This window comes from Pholis gunnellus, assembly GCF_910591455.1.
Source record: "Pholis gunnellus genome assembly, chromosome: 14".
In the NCBI taxonomy this organism is placed as follows: domain Eukaryota; kingdom Metazoa; phylum Chordata; class Actinopteri; order Perciformes; family Pholidae; genus Pholis; species Pholis gunnellus.
This window is the reverse complement of record NC_136541.1, coordinates 12,382,706-12,398,321: the sequence shown is the minus strand read 5'-3', so window position 1 is coordinate 12,398,321 and position 15,616 is coordinate 12,382,706. Positions and strand designations below refer to the sequence as shown.

Here is a 15,616-nt window from a genome sequence, read left to right as displayed (position 1 = left end):
ATTCTGTCTGTATATATAATATTTCAGTTATTGGGGATTGTTTTACTTTTTTTACTTATTTAATATTCTTTACTGTGTTTTTACTTATTTATAATACTTGTTTGTTTTTTACTATGTCTCTTGTTTGCACTATACTGTATGCTGCTGTAATCCTGTAAATGTCCCCGCTGCAGGACTAATAAAGGATTATCTTCTCTTATCTTAACCTGTAACGTGTTGATGCATTGGCTTCATATTTCTATGACAGTGCTGTTCTGCTTTCAAAGAGGCTGATCAAATGAATGGGACTGAAATTAATTTATACGTAACTGGAATCCAGCTAATTTGATCGCATATCTATTAATGTATTAAGAGAAGTGAATTAACATATCACATAAAGTCAAAGTGACTTGAAAATGTGTTAATGGTGAGCAACAGGAATTCATGACACATCCTGCATTAAATCATGAGTCATGTATTTGTTAAACATCACTTTAGTGTTATCGACTAGGTTAAGGGGGACATGTTTTCAGGATAGTTATGTGCACATTGAATTCCCCCTGAAATGTGGACGACTAAAAGCAGTCTCCAACTGAGTAAACATTCTTACTAACAGTACCTGAAAATTGTATTTACGGTATTAATATTTGTCACGTGTTGATGAAGCACTATGAATGCGAATGCATCAAGTCTAGGTTATCTCCAAAATATCCCTCATTCAGAATGTAAAATCTAAAAACCACCACAGCTTCCGGTCTCACACTAGCTCTCTTTGGCTAGCTTTACTGATGAGAGTGAAGGCAGCTTTGTTGTTGTTCCGCTACGTGCCACTCAGAGGCGCACTCTCCCTACTGTATATGAATACATGTTCATATTCAGGTACACATATCTAAGTGACATTCCTTTTCCTTGGTTGAATTTCTTTAAATTACTGATAATAATAATAATAATAATAATAATAATAATAATAATAAGCACTTACATAAAACAATCATTCAGAAAAAACAGACAATACACAGAGGGTATTAAGTAAATGTTTTTATTTAAATTAGCATAAAAAGCAAAAAACTAAGAAACATGTCTAATGGGCTACAGTCAACTTCAAAAACATTGATAGAGCTTGATGCATATATTTCGTGAAGTTGAAAATAAGCACTTTATAAAAAATAGATATCTACATTGTAACATAATAAACGTACAGTATGCATTTCCAAAAGTGGCTATGTGGTCCGTATATTTCCTCCAATGATGTAAAAAAAAAAAAAAAGGAAAGATCTCCACCACTTGAAAGATTGACAGCAGCACTAAACATGATCTACTTTCTACGGAAGAATATGCGTTGGAGACAGTCACGAAGCCTTGACTCTGAACATAACAGGGAATAGTCAGACAATCAAATAGAGTAGCGAAAATGTATCCACAAAATCTTGCTGCCCAGGTCTCATCTAATTATTATGTTGTACTTTAATCACAGGAGTGTGAGGTCTGCCAAACGCAACTTCTGACAACCGAGAAATGGTTCTCTCTCTCTCTCTACACTCCAATCTCCTTTATTTTGGTGTCAAAAGCATTGTGCAATATTTACAAACACAGACAGTTTACATAAAGTATGAAATGTAAGAACAAAAATTGAAATGAAAAGGACTGATTGAAGTGTTGATAATATTCAGTCTTCAGAGAAACGATTGGGAACAGGGTGGCACGTAAGGAGTCACACAGCTGAGGGGTTTTGGGGCTGGAGGAGGACAGGAACTGTGGGACTGGTAAGTTACATGCTAGTGCCGTTTTGTAGCCGGGGGATGTAAAGAGAAAAGCCTGTTTGATTATTTATACGAGGGAGGGGATCGTTGGAGCAGTAGGTAGTAGAGGAGGGTCCCAACAACAGTGTGACTTCTACTCCTGGGCCTCTTTGCCAGTCATCTTGTAGATCTCAGTGGGGCCATCAACATGGGTGATGGTAGTAGTCAGCTGGATGTCCTCTCCACTGTTTGCGCTGGTGTCTCCTGCACACATATACATGACACATCATCAGCAACAAAAACCACCAGTAGCATGACATGAATGCAAAACATTTACCAGAACATATTTAGTTTGTTTGGGGTCATCATTGCGCACATTCCCTTCCATCACTGCAGGCTATGACCGAGGTTGCATAACAAGTTGGTTTAGCTGAATTTCATCAACAAATACTTTCAGCTTGTTCGAAAACAGGAGTGAAACTCAAAAGAGCTGATCAAGTAAATCAACAGAGACTGTAACTTGGAGAACGGTGGCCCTCCCGTGAGATTGGTTGACGCAATTCAGGGAAAGCTTCCAGAACTTCAAACCCTCTTTTTTTCCTCTCCCCGTGTCACTGACGTCAGGAGATGGATGGATGGTTTTGATTACTTCCCCGCTCTCTAGCCCCCCATCCCCCCGCCCCTTTCCTTCTGTCTGGAAGGAAGCCTGGTGTCCATTAGAATCACCCTCTCGGGCCAAAGAGACCCTTCTTTCCCCTGGGAATCTGGGTCCTTCTGAATCACCAACCTCCTCTCCTCCAAAAAAAAACTTTGGATGAATAGGCAGCTTTACAGCAGAGGACACTTCACTGCATCAGAATTAAGTGAGCTACTGGGACACTAATGACATTTAGCCAATCACTTTACTTACCAGGACATGAGTTGTTAGGGTTTATTAACCCTTAAAATAAAGTAAGTAAACTAAGTGTAATAAGTAAATATTTTACAATTATAGCATTGTTCATTACAGATCCAGAGGCAATTTTTTTATTTTCCAAGATTTAATTTAGTTGAGTGCTGACAGACTTACAAACACATATCAAAACATTAAGATAGATTAAAATATATATACAAATATTTGTCTTGCTTATATCTAACTTCTACAATGGCTGGAAATATTAAGTATACTGGATAGACTGATGGATGGATAGAGAACATCATGAAGCAGCATAGAGCATTTACGACACACTCCGTCCCAGTTATACATTTAGAAAGTTAGCAGAAACATGTAGTTACCAGTGATGCACTGACCACTTGACTGCTCGTCTCCGTAACGTTTGTGAGACGGTGCGTAGAGGAACATGATGGCGAACACGTACAGGTTCCACATGCCGTAGATGCCGGTGAAGAAGGCACTGTTCACCTGCACTGTGTGCTCTCCCCAGTGCCAGTGGCCCTCATTCACCTGGACACAGACAAAAGACAAAACACATCATGTTTGTGTCGGTCTTTCTAGAGCGGAGTCTTGTATGTTGTGGCACAGTAGCAAAATAGCTTCTGTGGTCACTGTGAAATTGTAAAAAATATCACCTAAATAGTCCCGTCGGTGGCATTATGACTGATTTCATTGTGGCACTCACCTGACTGATGATGAAGAAGACGACAGTCATGGCGGCACAGGTCAGAGTGACCAGCATGAGGAACTTGAACCTGAAAATCAGACCCTGAAGGGCGATAAAGGGGATGAGTTAATACCAAAACAGTTATTCAAATATACTCTGTGTAGCAGAGAAATCCTTTTGTAGTCATGACCACACTGTTCTTAGTTTGTTTTTTATTGGGGATAATGTATTAGAAATGAGAGCAGAACACACACCTCATAGTGCAGCCGTCGGGCCTTGGACATGGCAGGCAGGGACGTCCTCTTACCGCTGATGTTGCGGAAGACTTGAAAAACCATGAAGCAGAGGAAGAGGAAGTAGAGACAGGCACAGATCCCCGCCACAATTATGAATGCCATCTGAGGAAACACTCGTCAAGGAAATACAAAAATAACAGCCTCCTTATTAAGAGTGATGGTGCATGCTGTAGACGTATGGAAGATATATAAATACAGACTCATTGTCAATCAATTAGACTTTGTGTACCGGTATGCAGGTTTAGCTTTATAAGCTCCTTAATGTGACATTACATATATATTACAGACTGGTCTTCATCAAACCACAGAGAGTCTGGAGCACTACGCTGCTCTTTCCTTTGGATGAGACTCGAAAGGAAGGAAGAAGCGATGGAGAGCTTGGCATCTGTCTCTGAAGAAGTGTGCTGATGAATCTTTCATCGCTCTGCTCAGAAAGCAAAGCATACAAACGGGTACGCGCACACAAACACATCGTTTCGATACCCCAGGCAATGCTTTCACATATGGTCGTTACTGAATTATTTCTCATGTTATTAGTCTAGAGATCAGTTTCCAGTTCATGCTTAAGTCAACTGGAAGAATGTATCGTACATGCACTGCCAAGTCCCAGAGGCAGGACAGTTAGTCATGGTAACTTAGCACAGTATTGGTAAAGACATGCAAAAAGAGCTGGAACTAAGATTCAATTGAAAAACATGATTTGGCCACGTCCACTCTTGAGGGTTTCAGACGAGCCGTTGGCAGGAGACTGCTTTTTTTTTTTCTCATGCTGTTGTCAAACAATTAAAAAAAGGATACAGCAAGCTCAGTTCCTACATCAGACGCCCAGATGCTGTAGAAGGGGTTGGTCAGCTGGACCCCTCTGGTGGCAAAAAAAAAAAAAACCTTTAAGTGTCACAAGATTTACAAAAAACATACGACAGATTCACTAGATTCATTCTAATAATGTGCTGCATAACGAGATTTACCGCTGTTTTATAATAAGCCTCTTGTTCTAAATAGTGACGGAAATAAAACCTGGTCTCACCTCTCGCACATGTCAAAGATAAAAAGGCAGAAGGAGCCAAACACGATGGGTCCGACCTGCTTCCAGTAGACGGAGAAACGGTTCCTCTCCGTCTGGTCCTGAGAGAAAAGGGCAAAACACGCGTAGCGCTTGTAATAACAGCATCAGCTCAACAGCTGTGGAGATGCTCCCTGCAGAAGGCCCCTGAGGGCTAGAGAAGGTAAACAAAAGCAGCTCAATATAAAGAATATGTACGGTACCATGAGGTGCTCCCCGCAGAAGATGATCCAGAAAGAGAGCAGCATGGAGTAGAAGATGCCCTGCCTGATGTCCCCGAAAAGCAGCATCCAGGTCCAGTTGAAGCCAACGGAGAACCACTCCACTGGTATGTTGATGAATGTCATGGAGATACCCAGAGCAAGGATTACCCTGAGGGAGCAAAAACCATCAATACCAACAGACGAGGGCAGAGGGATTACACAATTCTGAAGGAATTTGTAGCATCATGAAGGTTCAAAGAGTGTTTAAATACGTCTACTGATAATTGTTGATTTTAAGTGAATATCAGTGTTTTTCCTGTATAATTAGCAGCCATGTTGTTCAAGAACGATTAAAGGATGAGTGTAAACAAGCTACAAACCCTAAGAAAACTTCTTTGCTATAAAAAAAATAAATAAAAAGTGGGTCATTTTAATTGGCTTTACACTTGAATCTGGACTACATCTTTTACACTGACACGATCAATGTTTTGGAGCAAGGCTACATCCGCGTCTGCTGAAGCAGGCTCATTTGATCAGAGGACATTATTGATTCGATTATTCATTCAGCCACAAGCACAGTGTGTCCCCACTGACCTACCCAAGTCTACACAATTTGCTACCTCTCCAAAGAGACGCAGTATTGCAGCCAACCTCCCTCAACATTTGAAATCCAGACATTTAGAGATAATCAAATGGAGGGTGAATGAATTTGGAACAATCGGCGTACAGAAAGACAGAACAGAGCTCGTCTTCCAAGCGTCTGCAGCAGGTCCCTGCATGCCGCCAGTAGATGAAAGGGCGATCATAAATAGATACTCAAAGAGGGCAAAACAGAGCTTCAGCGTGTGTGTGTGTGTGTGTGAGATGGGGGTTTTCATGTGACCTCATGAAAACACGTGGTAACACAAGTTTTTGGGAAATGCTGTGGGTACTAGAAGAAATGTAACACAGGTTCTAAGCGATTGCACTCCAGACGGGCGTCAGCTTAGTCTACAGAGTGAACAGAGTGAAACCACATTGGACTGGTATGCAGGGAATGTGTCCTGAGCCCCACCAATCATCTATCGGTGTGACTGTGTGTGTGAATGAAGACAAAGGGCTTGGTTTGAAAATCTGTCAAGTTAAAAGGGGAACACCACCTAAATTAAGTTTCCACAAAGACAGAGAAGTCTCAAACTTGTGATGTCAAGTATGAAGTCTGGAGCCGCTCCATGAACATTACAAACTGCTGAAGTATTTCTGGTAAAATATTACAGTACGCAAACACAACACCATAAATATCCCACAATGCAATGTGGCCGTGACAACAACGTTCACAAACAGACAGCTCTGTAACGTCAATGGCGCTTCAATCAAAGTGTAAGTATAACGTTACACTTTGTTTGGCGTAATATATACTTTTTAAATGAGTTCAGACTTTAGGATTTGGGAGAGAATTGTTCATGTTTACGAATACTTGCGGACTGTCTTGGATCATATGAATAACATGTATGAATTTGGAAAATGGGCGTAGTTCCCCTTTAATACGGAGGTCTTAAACAGACATTTTAAATTGCGTCTGCGTTCCAGTCGGGTGAGCCAGTTCCTGGGCCCTGCTGTTGTGCATGCTACCTCACTGACACATTTAGTTGAACAGAGCCATCATGAACATGATGAATCCCACATGTGCTTTTCCTGCTGTGTAGTCACAATGGCTGTAGTATATGAAGATGATGGATGTTTAAGTAACAACAGAGAGAAACTAGACCATCCTAGACCTCTCACATCTGCCCTGTGAGCTTAGAGGACAGTCTGAGGTGTCCCATTGTGACACCTCTGTGGACTAGCATGACAGAAGACTCTGGTACAGCTTTTATGGCATGAAAAAATCATCCGGTGTCCACAAATAGGGTACGAGTCGCACTTTCTGAGAGCCTGCCTGTCATTTGGGAATAAGAGCCGTGAGCCGGCAAATACAGAGGGAAGGAGAGAGAGACTGTGTGCGTGTGTGAGTGTGTGTGTGTGTGTGTGTGTGTGTGTGTGTGTGTGTGTGTGTGTGTGTGTGTGTGTGTGTGTGTGTGTGTGTGTGTGTGTCTCAGTGAGCTGGTGTGCGTGTCCTGAATGTGTGTATGCAGCATGAGGCAGTTGAATGCTAGCTTGCAGATTTTCTAACGCGTTTCACGCTTCGCCAGGCACTTCCTGTGGCGCAGACCGCTGCTCTTACTGATCTGTCTTCCCAGCACGGCGGGGGGTTAGACAAACACTGGGCTGTGAGCATAGCTTCGGCTCTACACAGCATGGTATTTAAACTATCCGCTCCGGGCAAACTACCTGGATTTACTGCTCTAACCTCGATGGGGTTTGGTCAAGGAATGAACACAAATATCCCCGCTTGTTCAGTTTTAGTGCGAGTGACATAGTTTTGGAGACATTGGCCTGGAGATGTCTGCATTCTCTTGAATAATGGAACTAGATGCTCTCTGCTTGTGGTATTAAAGAGCCGGAAAATAAATTTGGGACCATGAACTCAGTTCACAACTCCAAATTGTAAACTGTGAACGTGAACTAGTTCATGTGAATCTGTGTGAACTGAACTTCGAGCCCGCTCTTGAGAAGTGTGAACACCGCTCCCTTTGTTTCAGCTGCAATTCTCTAACAATAATAAATGTTGTGGCAACAATACAAAAAGGTGAACAAAGAATCGCACTGAGGGAGCCGCCTTACTTCTCCAGCAGCACAGGAGGTCTCCTCATGAGGGTGATCCGCCTCCAGTACCAGATCATGATGATGAGGATGCTGGGCGTGAGGAACGTCTTCATGGCAAACCAAACCTTGGTGAAGCCTCCATTCTGGTGGATGCTCTGGAATGAGAAATAACCAGGGTAAACTATCTGTGCCGTTTATGTTCATCTATTGGCGAACAAGAGCTGACACCATCTCACTCAATGGCCAATGTCACAGCTGAAGAGAGGACCCTGGACTGGGTTAACACAAACACAAGGTCCCAATCAAAACGGCAACTTACAACGAGACGAATGTCTTTGATTTCTCCGATCCCCACGTTGACCTTCTTCCGCTCGTTGACGGGCAGGCGAATGTTGAGAAGATAGTACTTGTGGGACACGCTGCCCACCTCCATGAAAGGAAGCGGGTCACAGTCGTAGTAACGCCCCTCGTTCTCAAAGGTCTGGAAAACACACAGCGACACACCATATCTGGTTTAAACCACACACACACACACGTCTAAAGATAACAGATGGTGCTGTAAAGCTGTCTCAACAAGGTGTCTGAGAGTTGAGACACAGACTAGTATCAGCTGGAAGAACAGGTTTAAGTGTCCAGCAACTGCATAATCTGCAATTGAGTCTGTGGAAGCTGATAATCAATACAGGTAACACTATGGTTTCAATACACAATACATGTCTGGAATAAGTCATTTATGTTACTCTAACGACGCATCGTGGTGAGGCAGAGTGAGTTCCACACCTTGGCTGTCGTGAAGTTGCAGGAGAGCTTCCTCTGTTCAAAAGAGTGAGCCATCTCTGTCCAGTCACTGACTGTGTCGTCTCTGTAGGCCAGGCCCACGTCAATGGTGGCCATCGCTCCATCCTCTGGGAAAACATTACAGCAATTCACTGTCAGATCAGTATATTTAGTAGACATTTAATTGTTAAGAGTTTGGTATGCAAGTGTGTCAATAAACACCCTCAAGTCAAAATCATTACATCCAAAAAATAACCGTTTGCAGAAGAAATGTGTGTCTTACAAAATGCAAGAATGCACAGAACAATGGCTTAATTCCAGAGCATGGTTCAGCCCAACTCCACACAACTCACTTTTGGTTCCAGATGCTTTTTCTCAATTTTGTTTTCCACTGCAGATAATACCCGGTCAATGATGGCGGGACTCTTGCTGACCATCATAAAACACTTAAAACTGCCACGTTATCATCTTCAACACAAGTTGCTCCATCCAGCTCTGGGGGGGATCATTACGGTAGAAGATATTCACTGTCGTCTGTATTTCGGGGCTTATTATACTTCCTCCCTGCATAACTCTGCTGGCTGTTATTATCCCAGTGACGGGATCAAATTAAGCCCTGATGACAGACAGCCACGGCCTTTTAACTGTGGCACCAGCAAAGTGACAACACTGCATTGACATGGAGATTTCCCCCACTATAGCCTGAAAAGGTGCTGTTAATTTCCAAGTACCATGCTAGCGTTGCACATGCTAATACCGGAGCGGTGCAGTGTAGAGAAGAGGAGGAGGATGATTTAAATTCATTTAAAATCACGGCTGCTGTTGTAACTGATGTGATGATTAAAGAAGGCTGTATTTTCAAATAGACTTGTTTTGGATGGTATTTTGTAAAATAGACATGTTTATACAAGGTTAAATCATGAGTGTTAATATGTGGTCCCGTCACCTAGAAGGAGTCTGAATAGGTGAGATTAAAAGGATTATTTCTCAGCATGTTAACATATTCAGTGACTCAGTCGGCTCTCCACGGTGGCCCAAATCTAGGTTACTTCCTACTTGATACAAACTCCAACAAGACCTTGAGCTGGCCTCCAACAGCCCAGCCCAGTGAATCCAACAAAAAACAGCTAAAGCCAAGCTATTAAACCTGCATCTTTAGATCACATTACAAAGCCAAGTGTTCTCTCCTCCAGCCCTCCAGAGCGCCTCTTGTGCCGTTATGAAACAAGCTGGAATGAAGAGAAAGCAACTCAGTGGCCTGGGCTTTGAGGAAAAAAAAAAAATAAAAAAAGGAAGGGGGAGAGGGAACCAGATGAGAACTGGCAGCCGACTGTCTCTGCGATGCCCTCCACTCTGCCATTGGTGGAGACGGACGCCCTCGAATGTCAGCTCGCTTCACGCATACATTCCACTCCGGTCCAGCGGCCATTGCCACGGAAACTAAGCCTCCTCAACAGCTGTGTTATTGCTGGACCCGGGCCAAGAGGGCGCTTGAAGCTTGGGTGGAGTGGGGCAGGTGGGCGGAGTGGTTCTCTGAGACTCGCATTGTGACACAGATAAGGGAGTCGAGGAAGAGATGGCCTTGTGTTCATGGTCGTACGGCTGCAGAACATAATCTGCACACCTTTGTCACACAGAAGGTTCTGCCGACGCCATTTTACTAATTATTGAAGACCTGGCTCCGTTGTTTTAGGGGTTTATTAGAATTAATAAAAATGGAGTCTAGTATACCAGTGATCAGGGCAAAAGCTGCATTTGCTACCTTTCTTTCCCCCTGCTGATCCGCTCCATGACTCCAGACCGTGATACGATCTGAACCATGAGTTTTGTGACCCGTTGCACCTCTATTATACAGCCGCCTAGAGGCTGAGGTATGCTTAAAACAGGCTAGTGTTTACGTTTTAGAAGCTTCTCCTTTCTAGCGCACCTCGTCTCGGGAGGAAAAAGGGTTTAAAAAACCCAAACTGGGAATCCCACAGCTGCAGCAATAGCTGGTTTCTACTACACGCAGGCTCTACAGGGCGCAGCTCCCTCTACAGCCACTTGTTCTCACACCTCGTGTAGCTCAGGAAGATCTAAATGAGTCTGTGGCGTCTGGCAGAAAGACCTGTCTGTTGTCCAGGCTGACTCACTGACTCTTCTGTCTGTCTGCCAGGCAGTAAACAACCCACAACCACTGCACACATCTCCACCGAGGCCAAGAATGTGAGCAAGCAAATGATGCTGATGACTAGGCCGCCGTTGTAACAGTAACTGTTTAGACAAGCCAGACCAGAAAGGCCGGGTCACATAAAAAGTACAGCACATACTTAAACGTTTTGTTCTCCGCATGGACTGCAATTACATCTTCTACCTTTCTGTTAATTACAAATTGGTCTACGGTGGATGTATCAAGGACTACAGGCATTGATCAGTGAACACATGTAATTGCTCAGAGGGTCCGGATTACCTCTCTCCTCTCCCTTTATACCCGTCTCAAGGGTTTCTGACAAGCCCATCTACGAAAACCCCCCCAAAGTGTCTTTAGAGAACAAACAGCAGGACATCCATCATTGTTTGCTGCCTTCCAGTGTAACAGAAATCCAATCTACTGAAAAACACATTTCTGGGGGTTCCTCAAGCATTCGATGTGACAAGACTGAAAAAGAGCACAAGGCCACATCCTAGCACGACGTCCTGCAGGGAAGGCAATATGAGAAACATAACTACGAGTACTAACAAGTTAAAATGACTTGAATTTATGACACAAGTGATTAGAACTGACAATAGATGTGAACATTTCATAGGCAAGCTTGGTCACAGAGCACTTCACATAGAACAGCCTCTCACACGTGCCCCATTAAGTTCGACTTTCTTCCCTCTCCCACATCTTGAAATCCACGTCCTGGGGGAGAAACATGAGCCTCCTGTCCTCGCCCCTTTAAGAAAGCCTTGGTTCTCACCGATCTGGTTGTACATCTTAAATGCGATGTCAAACTGCAGGATGACCAGCATGAACTGGAACCAGGGGCTCATCTCCTTTTCGGGCAGGGGGATGTGGACAGCAAACACAATGTTGTTGGCCTCGATCTTCTTGGCCATGGCTTCATCAAAGGTCCGGATCTTGTCGCATTGGTTCGGACCCCACGGCATGAACCATTTTGATTCCTGCCGATGCTTGGTTGTGTCCACACACTTGGTGGCCAAGTACTGAACCGGTGTGGTGGTGCTGGGAGCTGGTGAGACAAACACAAAGCGGGGAGAGATGTTAAGACTGGGTGTCATATTGAAATACTGCAGCAAAGTGCTCCAGGGTCCTGCCGAGCCAAATCTCTCCTCTAATGAATCACAAAAAGTTTGAGTAAAAATCAATAAATAACGAGAGCACAAGGTTTGAGCCAAATCCAGTCCAAACACTTTGGCAATTACTTTTAACAGTGTTTAGAAAAAGGCTCTCTTTCTCTCTGATCGAGAGGGGGAAATTCCCGAAAGCTCTCAGACACCGATTACACCGTTTACGCATTGAGATTCATGAGTTTGACAAGCCGGGGGTTTGTAGTCGCTACACAGGATTTCAGTAGTGCCTGTGAAAAAGATCCGTCATTATCATGCAGAGACAGAAGAAATGTAGTCTCCTGTTAAAGCTGGAGGCCTGATGTGAACGACATACGAGTGGTTTGATAGTTAACAAGGTGCAAGTAAGTAAAGTTCATACTCTACATATCATGGAGCGGAAATTATGTAAAACAACCGGCATGTCCATTGAGCCCGTTTGACTGTGGGCTGAGATTTCCTCAATATTGTGTAATATCAGGTACAACAAACAGGAGGTCAAGTCGTTTTTACAAATAAATTTGTCAGTGACCCTACTTATACAGGCAATACAACTATGAACATATGAAAGTCTTTGTGTCCAACTAAATGTCAGTAGAACAATTTGAAGATAAGTGTGCAGATGCTTCCAATTTGTTTGAGCAAAGTCACAAAGAAAGAACAGGAGAAACACTGCGGTCCAGAATTACCATCTACAGAGACTCCATGAGCTGTTATTACTGTTGAGGGTGCTTGTGGGAAGTGTACTGACTCATGGTGGGGAACATGAAAGCCCAGAGTTTTAGATTCACCTCACAAAAAAAAAAGAGTTCAAGGCTTAAAGTCGTAATCAGGTGCTTCTAGCTAAAACAAACTTGTGAGGAGCAATACTTTTCTATTGTAAATGTCAGCACTTCCTGGTTTCCCCAAAAGTGCAAGAAAGACCTTCAACTGTACACGTGTAAAAAAAATAGAGTAGAAAACAACACATAGCAACAAAGAAGACACACCGAACTGGATTAAACCCAGTTATCCGTCTGGCACCCCTTGCAGTTTAATTATCTAGAGACCCCTGCAGCCCACCGGCTCCTCTAGTCTCCATCGCAGTGTGTCCAGAATAAAGGCCGTCCCCTCAGCCTGCTGACCCCATGCCGTGTTGCCGGGATTGTCGGGAAACAAGGGGAGAAAAAAACCCTTTCTACTCAATTACCCCCACCGCCCCAGCCACCAAGCAAACACAAAGGAATCTGGCTTCATTAAAACCATCTCAGGCCGGAACGGACCAAACAAGCTAATTTATCACCAGCTACGTAGTGAGCGAGACACGGACTGCAGGGACACGGAGACAGACCGACTGGTGTTTTGGGGCTGTTTTCCACATTCAGCCCAAAAAAAAAAAAGCATCTTTCACATGGACTCATTTTCATGCAACTGTCTGTGTGTGTGTGTGTGTGTGTGTGTGTGTGTGTGTGTGTGTGTGTGTGTGTGTGTGTGTGTGTGTGTGTGTGTGTGTGTGTGTGTGTGTGTGTGTGTGTGTGTGTGTGTGTGTGTGTGTGTGTGTGTGTGTGTTGAGTGGGTGGGTGGATTTGAAGAAACTTGACAGCAACTCCAATACAGTCCTTAAGGCAAAAACACAACTTTGACAGCTGTGTGCACTTGTGTTTGTGTGTTTTGTGCACCACCGTCTGTGTCTCGATGCAAACGCAACCAGGGGGAAAGAGGAGGAAACATGAATGTTCTGCCTGCAGAGCAACGGGGATTTGGGGAGAAGGAGAAGACTTCACACAGGAGGGGCAAAGAGGAAGGAGTGAAGGAAAGGTAGAGATGCTGCCTGGGGGCCCCACACAGCCATTATATATATATATATATATGAGAGGTGTGGGGGGAGAGGGGGAGGGGGAGGTAAGAAGAGAGAAGAGGGGGAGTCGAGTTTGTATCAAAGAAGTGAAAAACACCACACAAAAAAAAGGTTAGATGTATTCAGAGCATTCCTGTGTAGAAAACCATACACAGGTATTCACGGATATGGTATCCTGCGTTGATTTTAGGTTAAAGACATGAAGCCAACGGTCGAGGCATGCGGGCAGCAAACACCTTGATACAAAGCAGTGATTTAACTGAGGTGCACTTCGGCAGGTTTGGTGTCAAAGTACCGCATTGTTTGAAGCACGACTCGGTCAAACACGGCCGACGTTAAAAGTTAGCGCTGACCACCGTATTCTGTCCTTTAAAAAACGTTGATTAACGCTGGTAAGGAGACATGTAACGAACAGCTCAACTTCTAACTTTTGTGCTTTTTCCGTTTAAAGACGTTAACGTTTGCATTTCAACAGGCACGCGCGCGCACACAGACAAACGTTAGCTTTTTAAAAAGCGATGAAAGTGAAGAGATTAAACGGGGTAAAAACTTACCAATTAAACCGCCGACCATGAAGGCAACCGCCTGAAACAAAAGCAGAATAACTCCCACTATCACCAACTTTTTGGTGCTCATGTTTTCAATAATAGCCCCCGCCATCGCGAAAGAAAGGTTGAAGCAAAAATTATCACACCGAGCGAGAAACAAAGAATATTGTGGTGGAAAAGGAGACGAAAACGTTGCATCCACGTCCAGTAGGAAGGTCTAAGCTGGGCCCCCGCTCTGCTCCTGCCTTTCAACTTCGAAGGAGGAGGAAAAAAAAAAAAAAAGAAACAGGAATCACATGACCGTATAGCACTGAGCTTTATGCCCGAACAGCCAACACTAGACCGGGGAAAGATTTATGGAGCGCCGGCGCATTGCTGTAGAGGCTGGTAATGCAGGTTACCGTGTCATTGAATGCCTGTAGTAGCGCCTCTGTTGTGCGTTATAGTCTACGGGGCTATTTAAAGGAGGGTTTAGAGGTCCCTTCTCATGTTTAGTGTCAACACATTGTCCTTTAAAAATATATTCTTGATGGGACAATATTTGACGTTTCCATCTAATAAATAAGATTTAAAAAAAACAATTATATATATATATAACTATATATACATTATAATATTCTGCAGTTTGGGTTTGAAGTAATAAACATGTAAAAGTCTTGTTTTCTATTCAGTTCCCACTGGAAACAACACATCTACCTGAAGATGTCTTATTTGTTGAGTTGTCAAAACATTAAATAGAATAGGAGTTTAACGGACATTCCCTTTCAAATCAACATAGCAGGACGGTCAGAGCGGTATCGGCAGACATTTTTATGTGTACTGTTGCAACTACGACATTGACATTGACTTGTTTGAACTAAACTGTCCTGGAGTAGTAACGATAAGGCGGATAGAGAGCCAGAGTAAATTAATACAATTGAACATCTCAATGCCACATCCACACACCCTTGTCACAGCGTAGGCAAGCACATTGCTATCGCTAGATGAACGACAACTTTGTTCGGTTCATTTTCTGCACCAAGAGTCGCATTAAAGCATGGTGGAATTAAGAAGCTAACTAGCTGAAAGATGGCTAGTTAGCTAGCTTGCTAATTCCACCATGCTTTAATGCTACACTGGTTACATTGGTGGGCAGCGCTGGGTCTAACGGTCCCTTCGCCTCTCTTCCCACCAAGAACAAGCTACATAGCTAACTAGCCAGCCATCTGCTTCCCTGGTGCTGCATCTGCTTACTTTACAACACTTTACAGCCCCACTGACGTGTGTCGTCACAAGAACATCAAACAACAATGCCCATTTTCTTTTGTACTTAAATGACCACGGTAAACAGTTCAATGTCCATTCTATTCCCATTCTATTTCTATGAAAACAAGCAAGAATCTTCCTGACTTTTTTTGGGTTCCTCCACAAGGTCCATTTAGTAACTGTTCTGGAGCTTTCTATCACATCCCATGATCTCCTTCAATCAAATAAGGGGTTTTCATTACACAGGTATTGTCACAATATTGAAGTTTCAGAGACTGTTACTCTGTCTGAGCATTCAGGTCAAACACAGCCTTTAAAATGAAATTAGTAT

General features: G+C 43.4%; 1 protein-coding gene across 1 annotated transcript; it reads right to left on the bottom strand.

The window, feature by feature from the left end:
• Positions 1-1,002: 1,002 nt before the first annotated feature.
• On the bottom strand, positions 1,003-14,270 carry wls (Wnt ligand secretion mediator). The gene is made up of 12 exons (XM_079173599.1): positions 14,047-14,270; positions 11,286-11,558; positions 8,347-8,471; positions 7,886-8,047; positions 7,585-7,721; positions 4,882-5,050; positions 4,643-4,740; positions 4,414-4,477; positions 3,574-3,717; positions 3,338-3,421; positions 2,994-3,162; positions 1,003-1,982 (listed from the first exon to the last, which is right to left on the bottom strand). Exons 1-12 carry the CDS (start codon positions 14,150-14,152, stop codon positions 1,873-1,875), a joined length of 1,641 nt encoding a protein of 546 aa, XP_079029725.1. The 5' UTR covers positions 14,153-14,270; the 3' UTR covers positions 1,003-1,872.
• Positions 14,271-15,616: the final 1,346 nt, after the last annotated feature.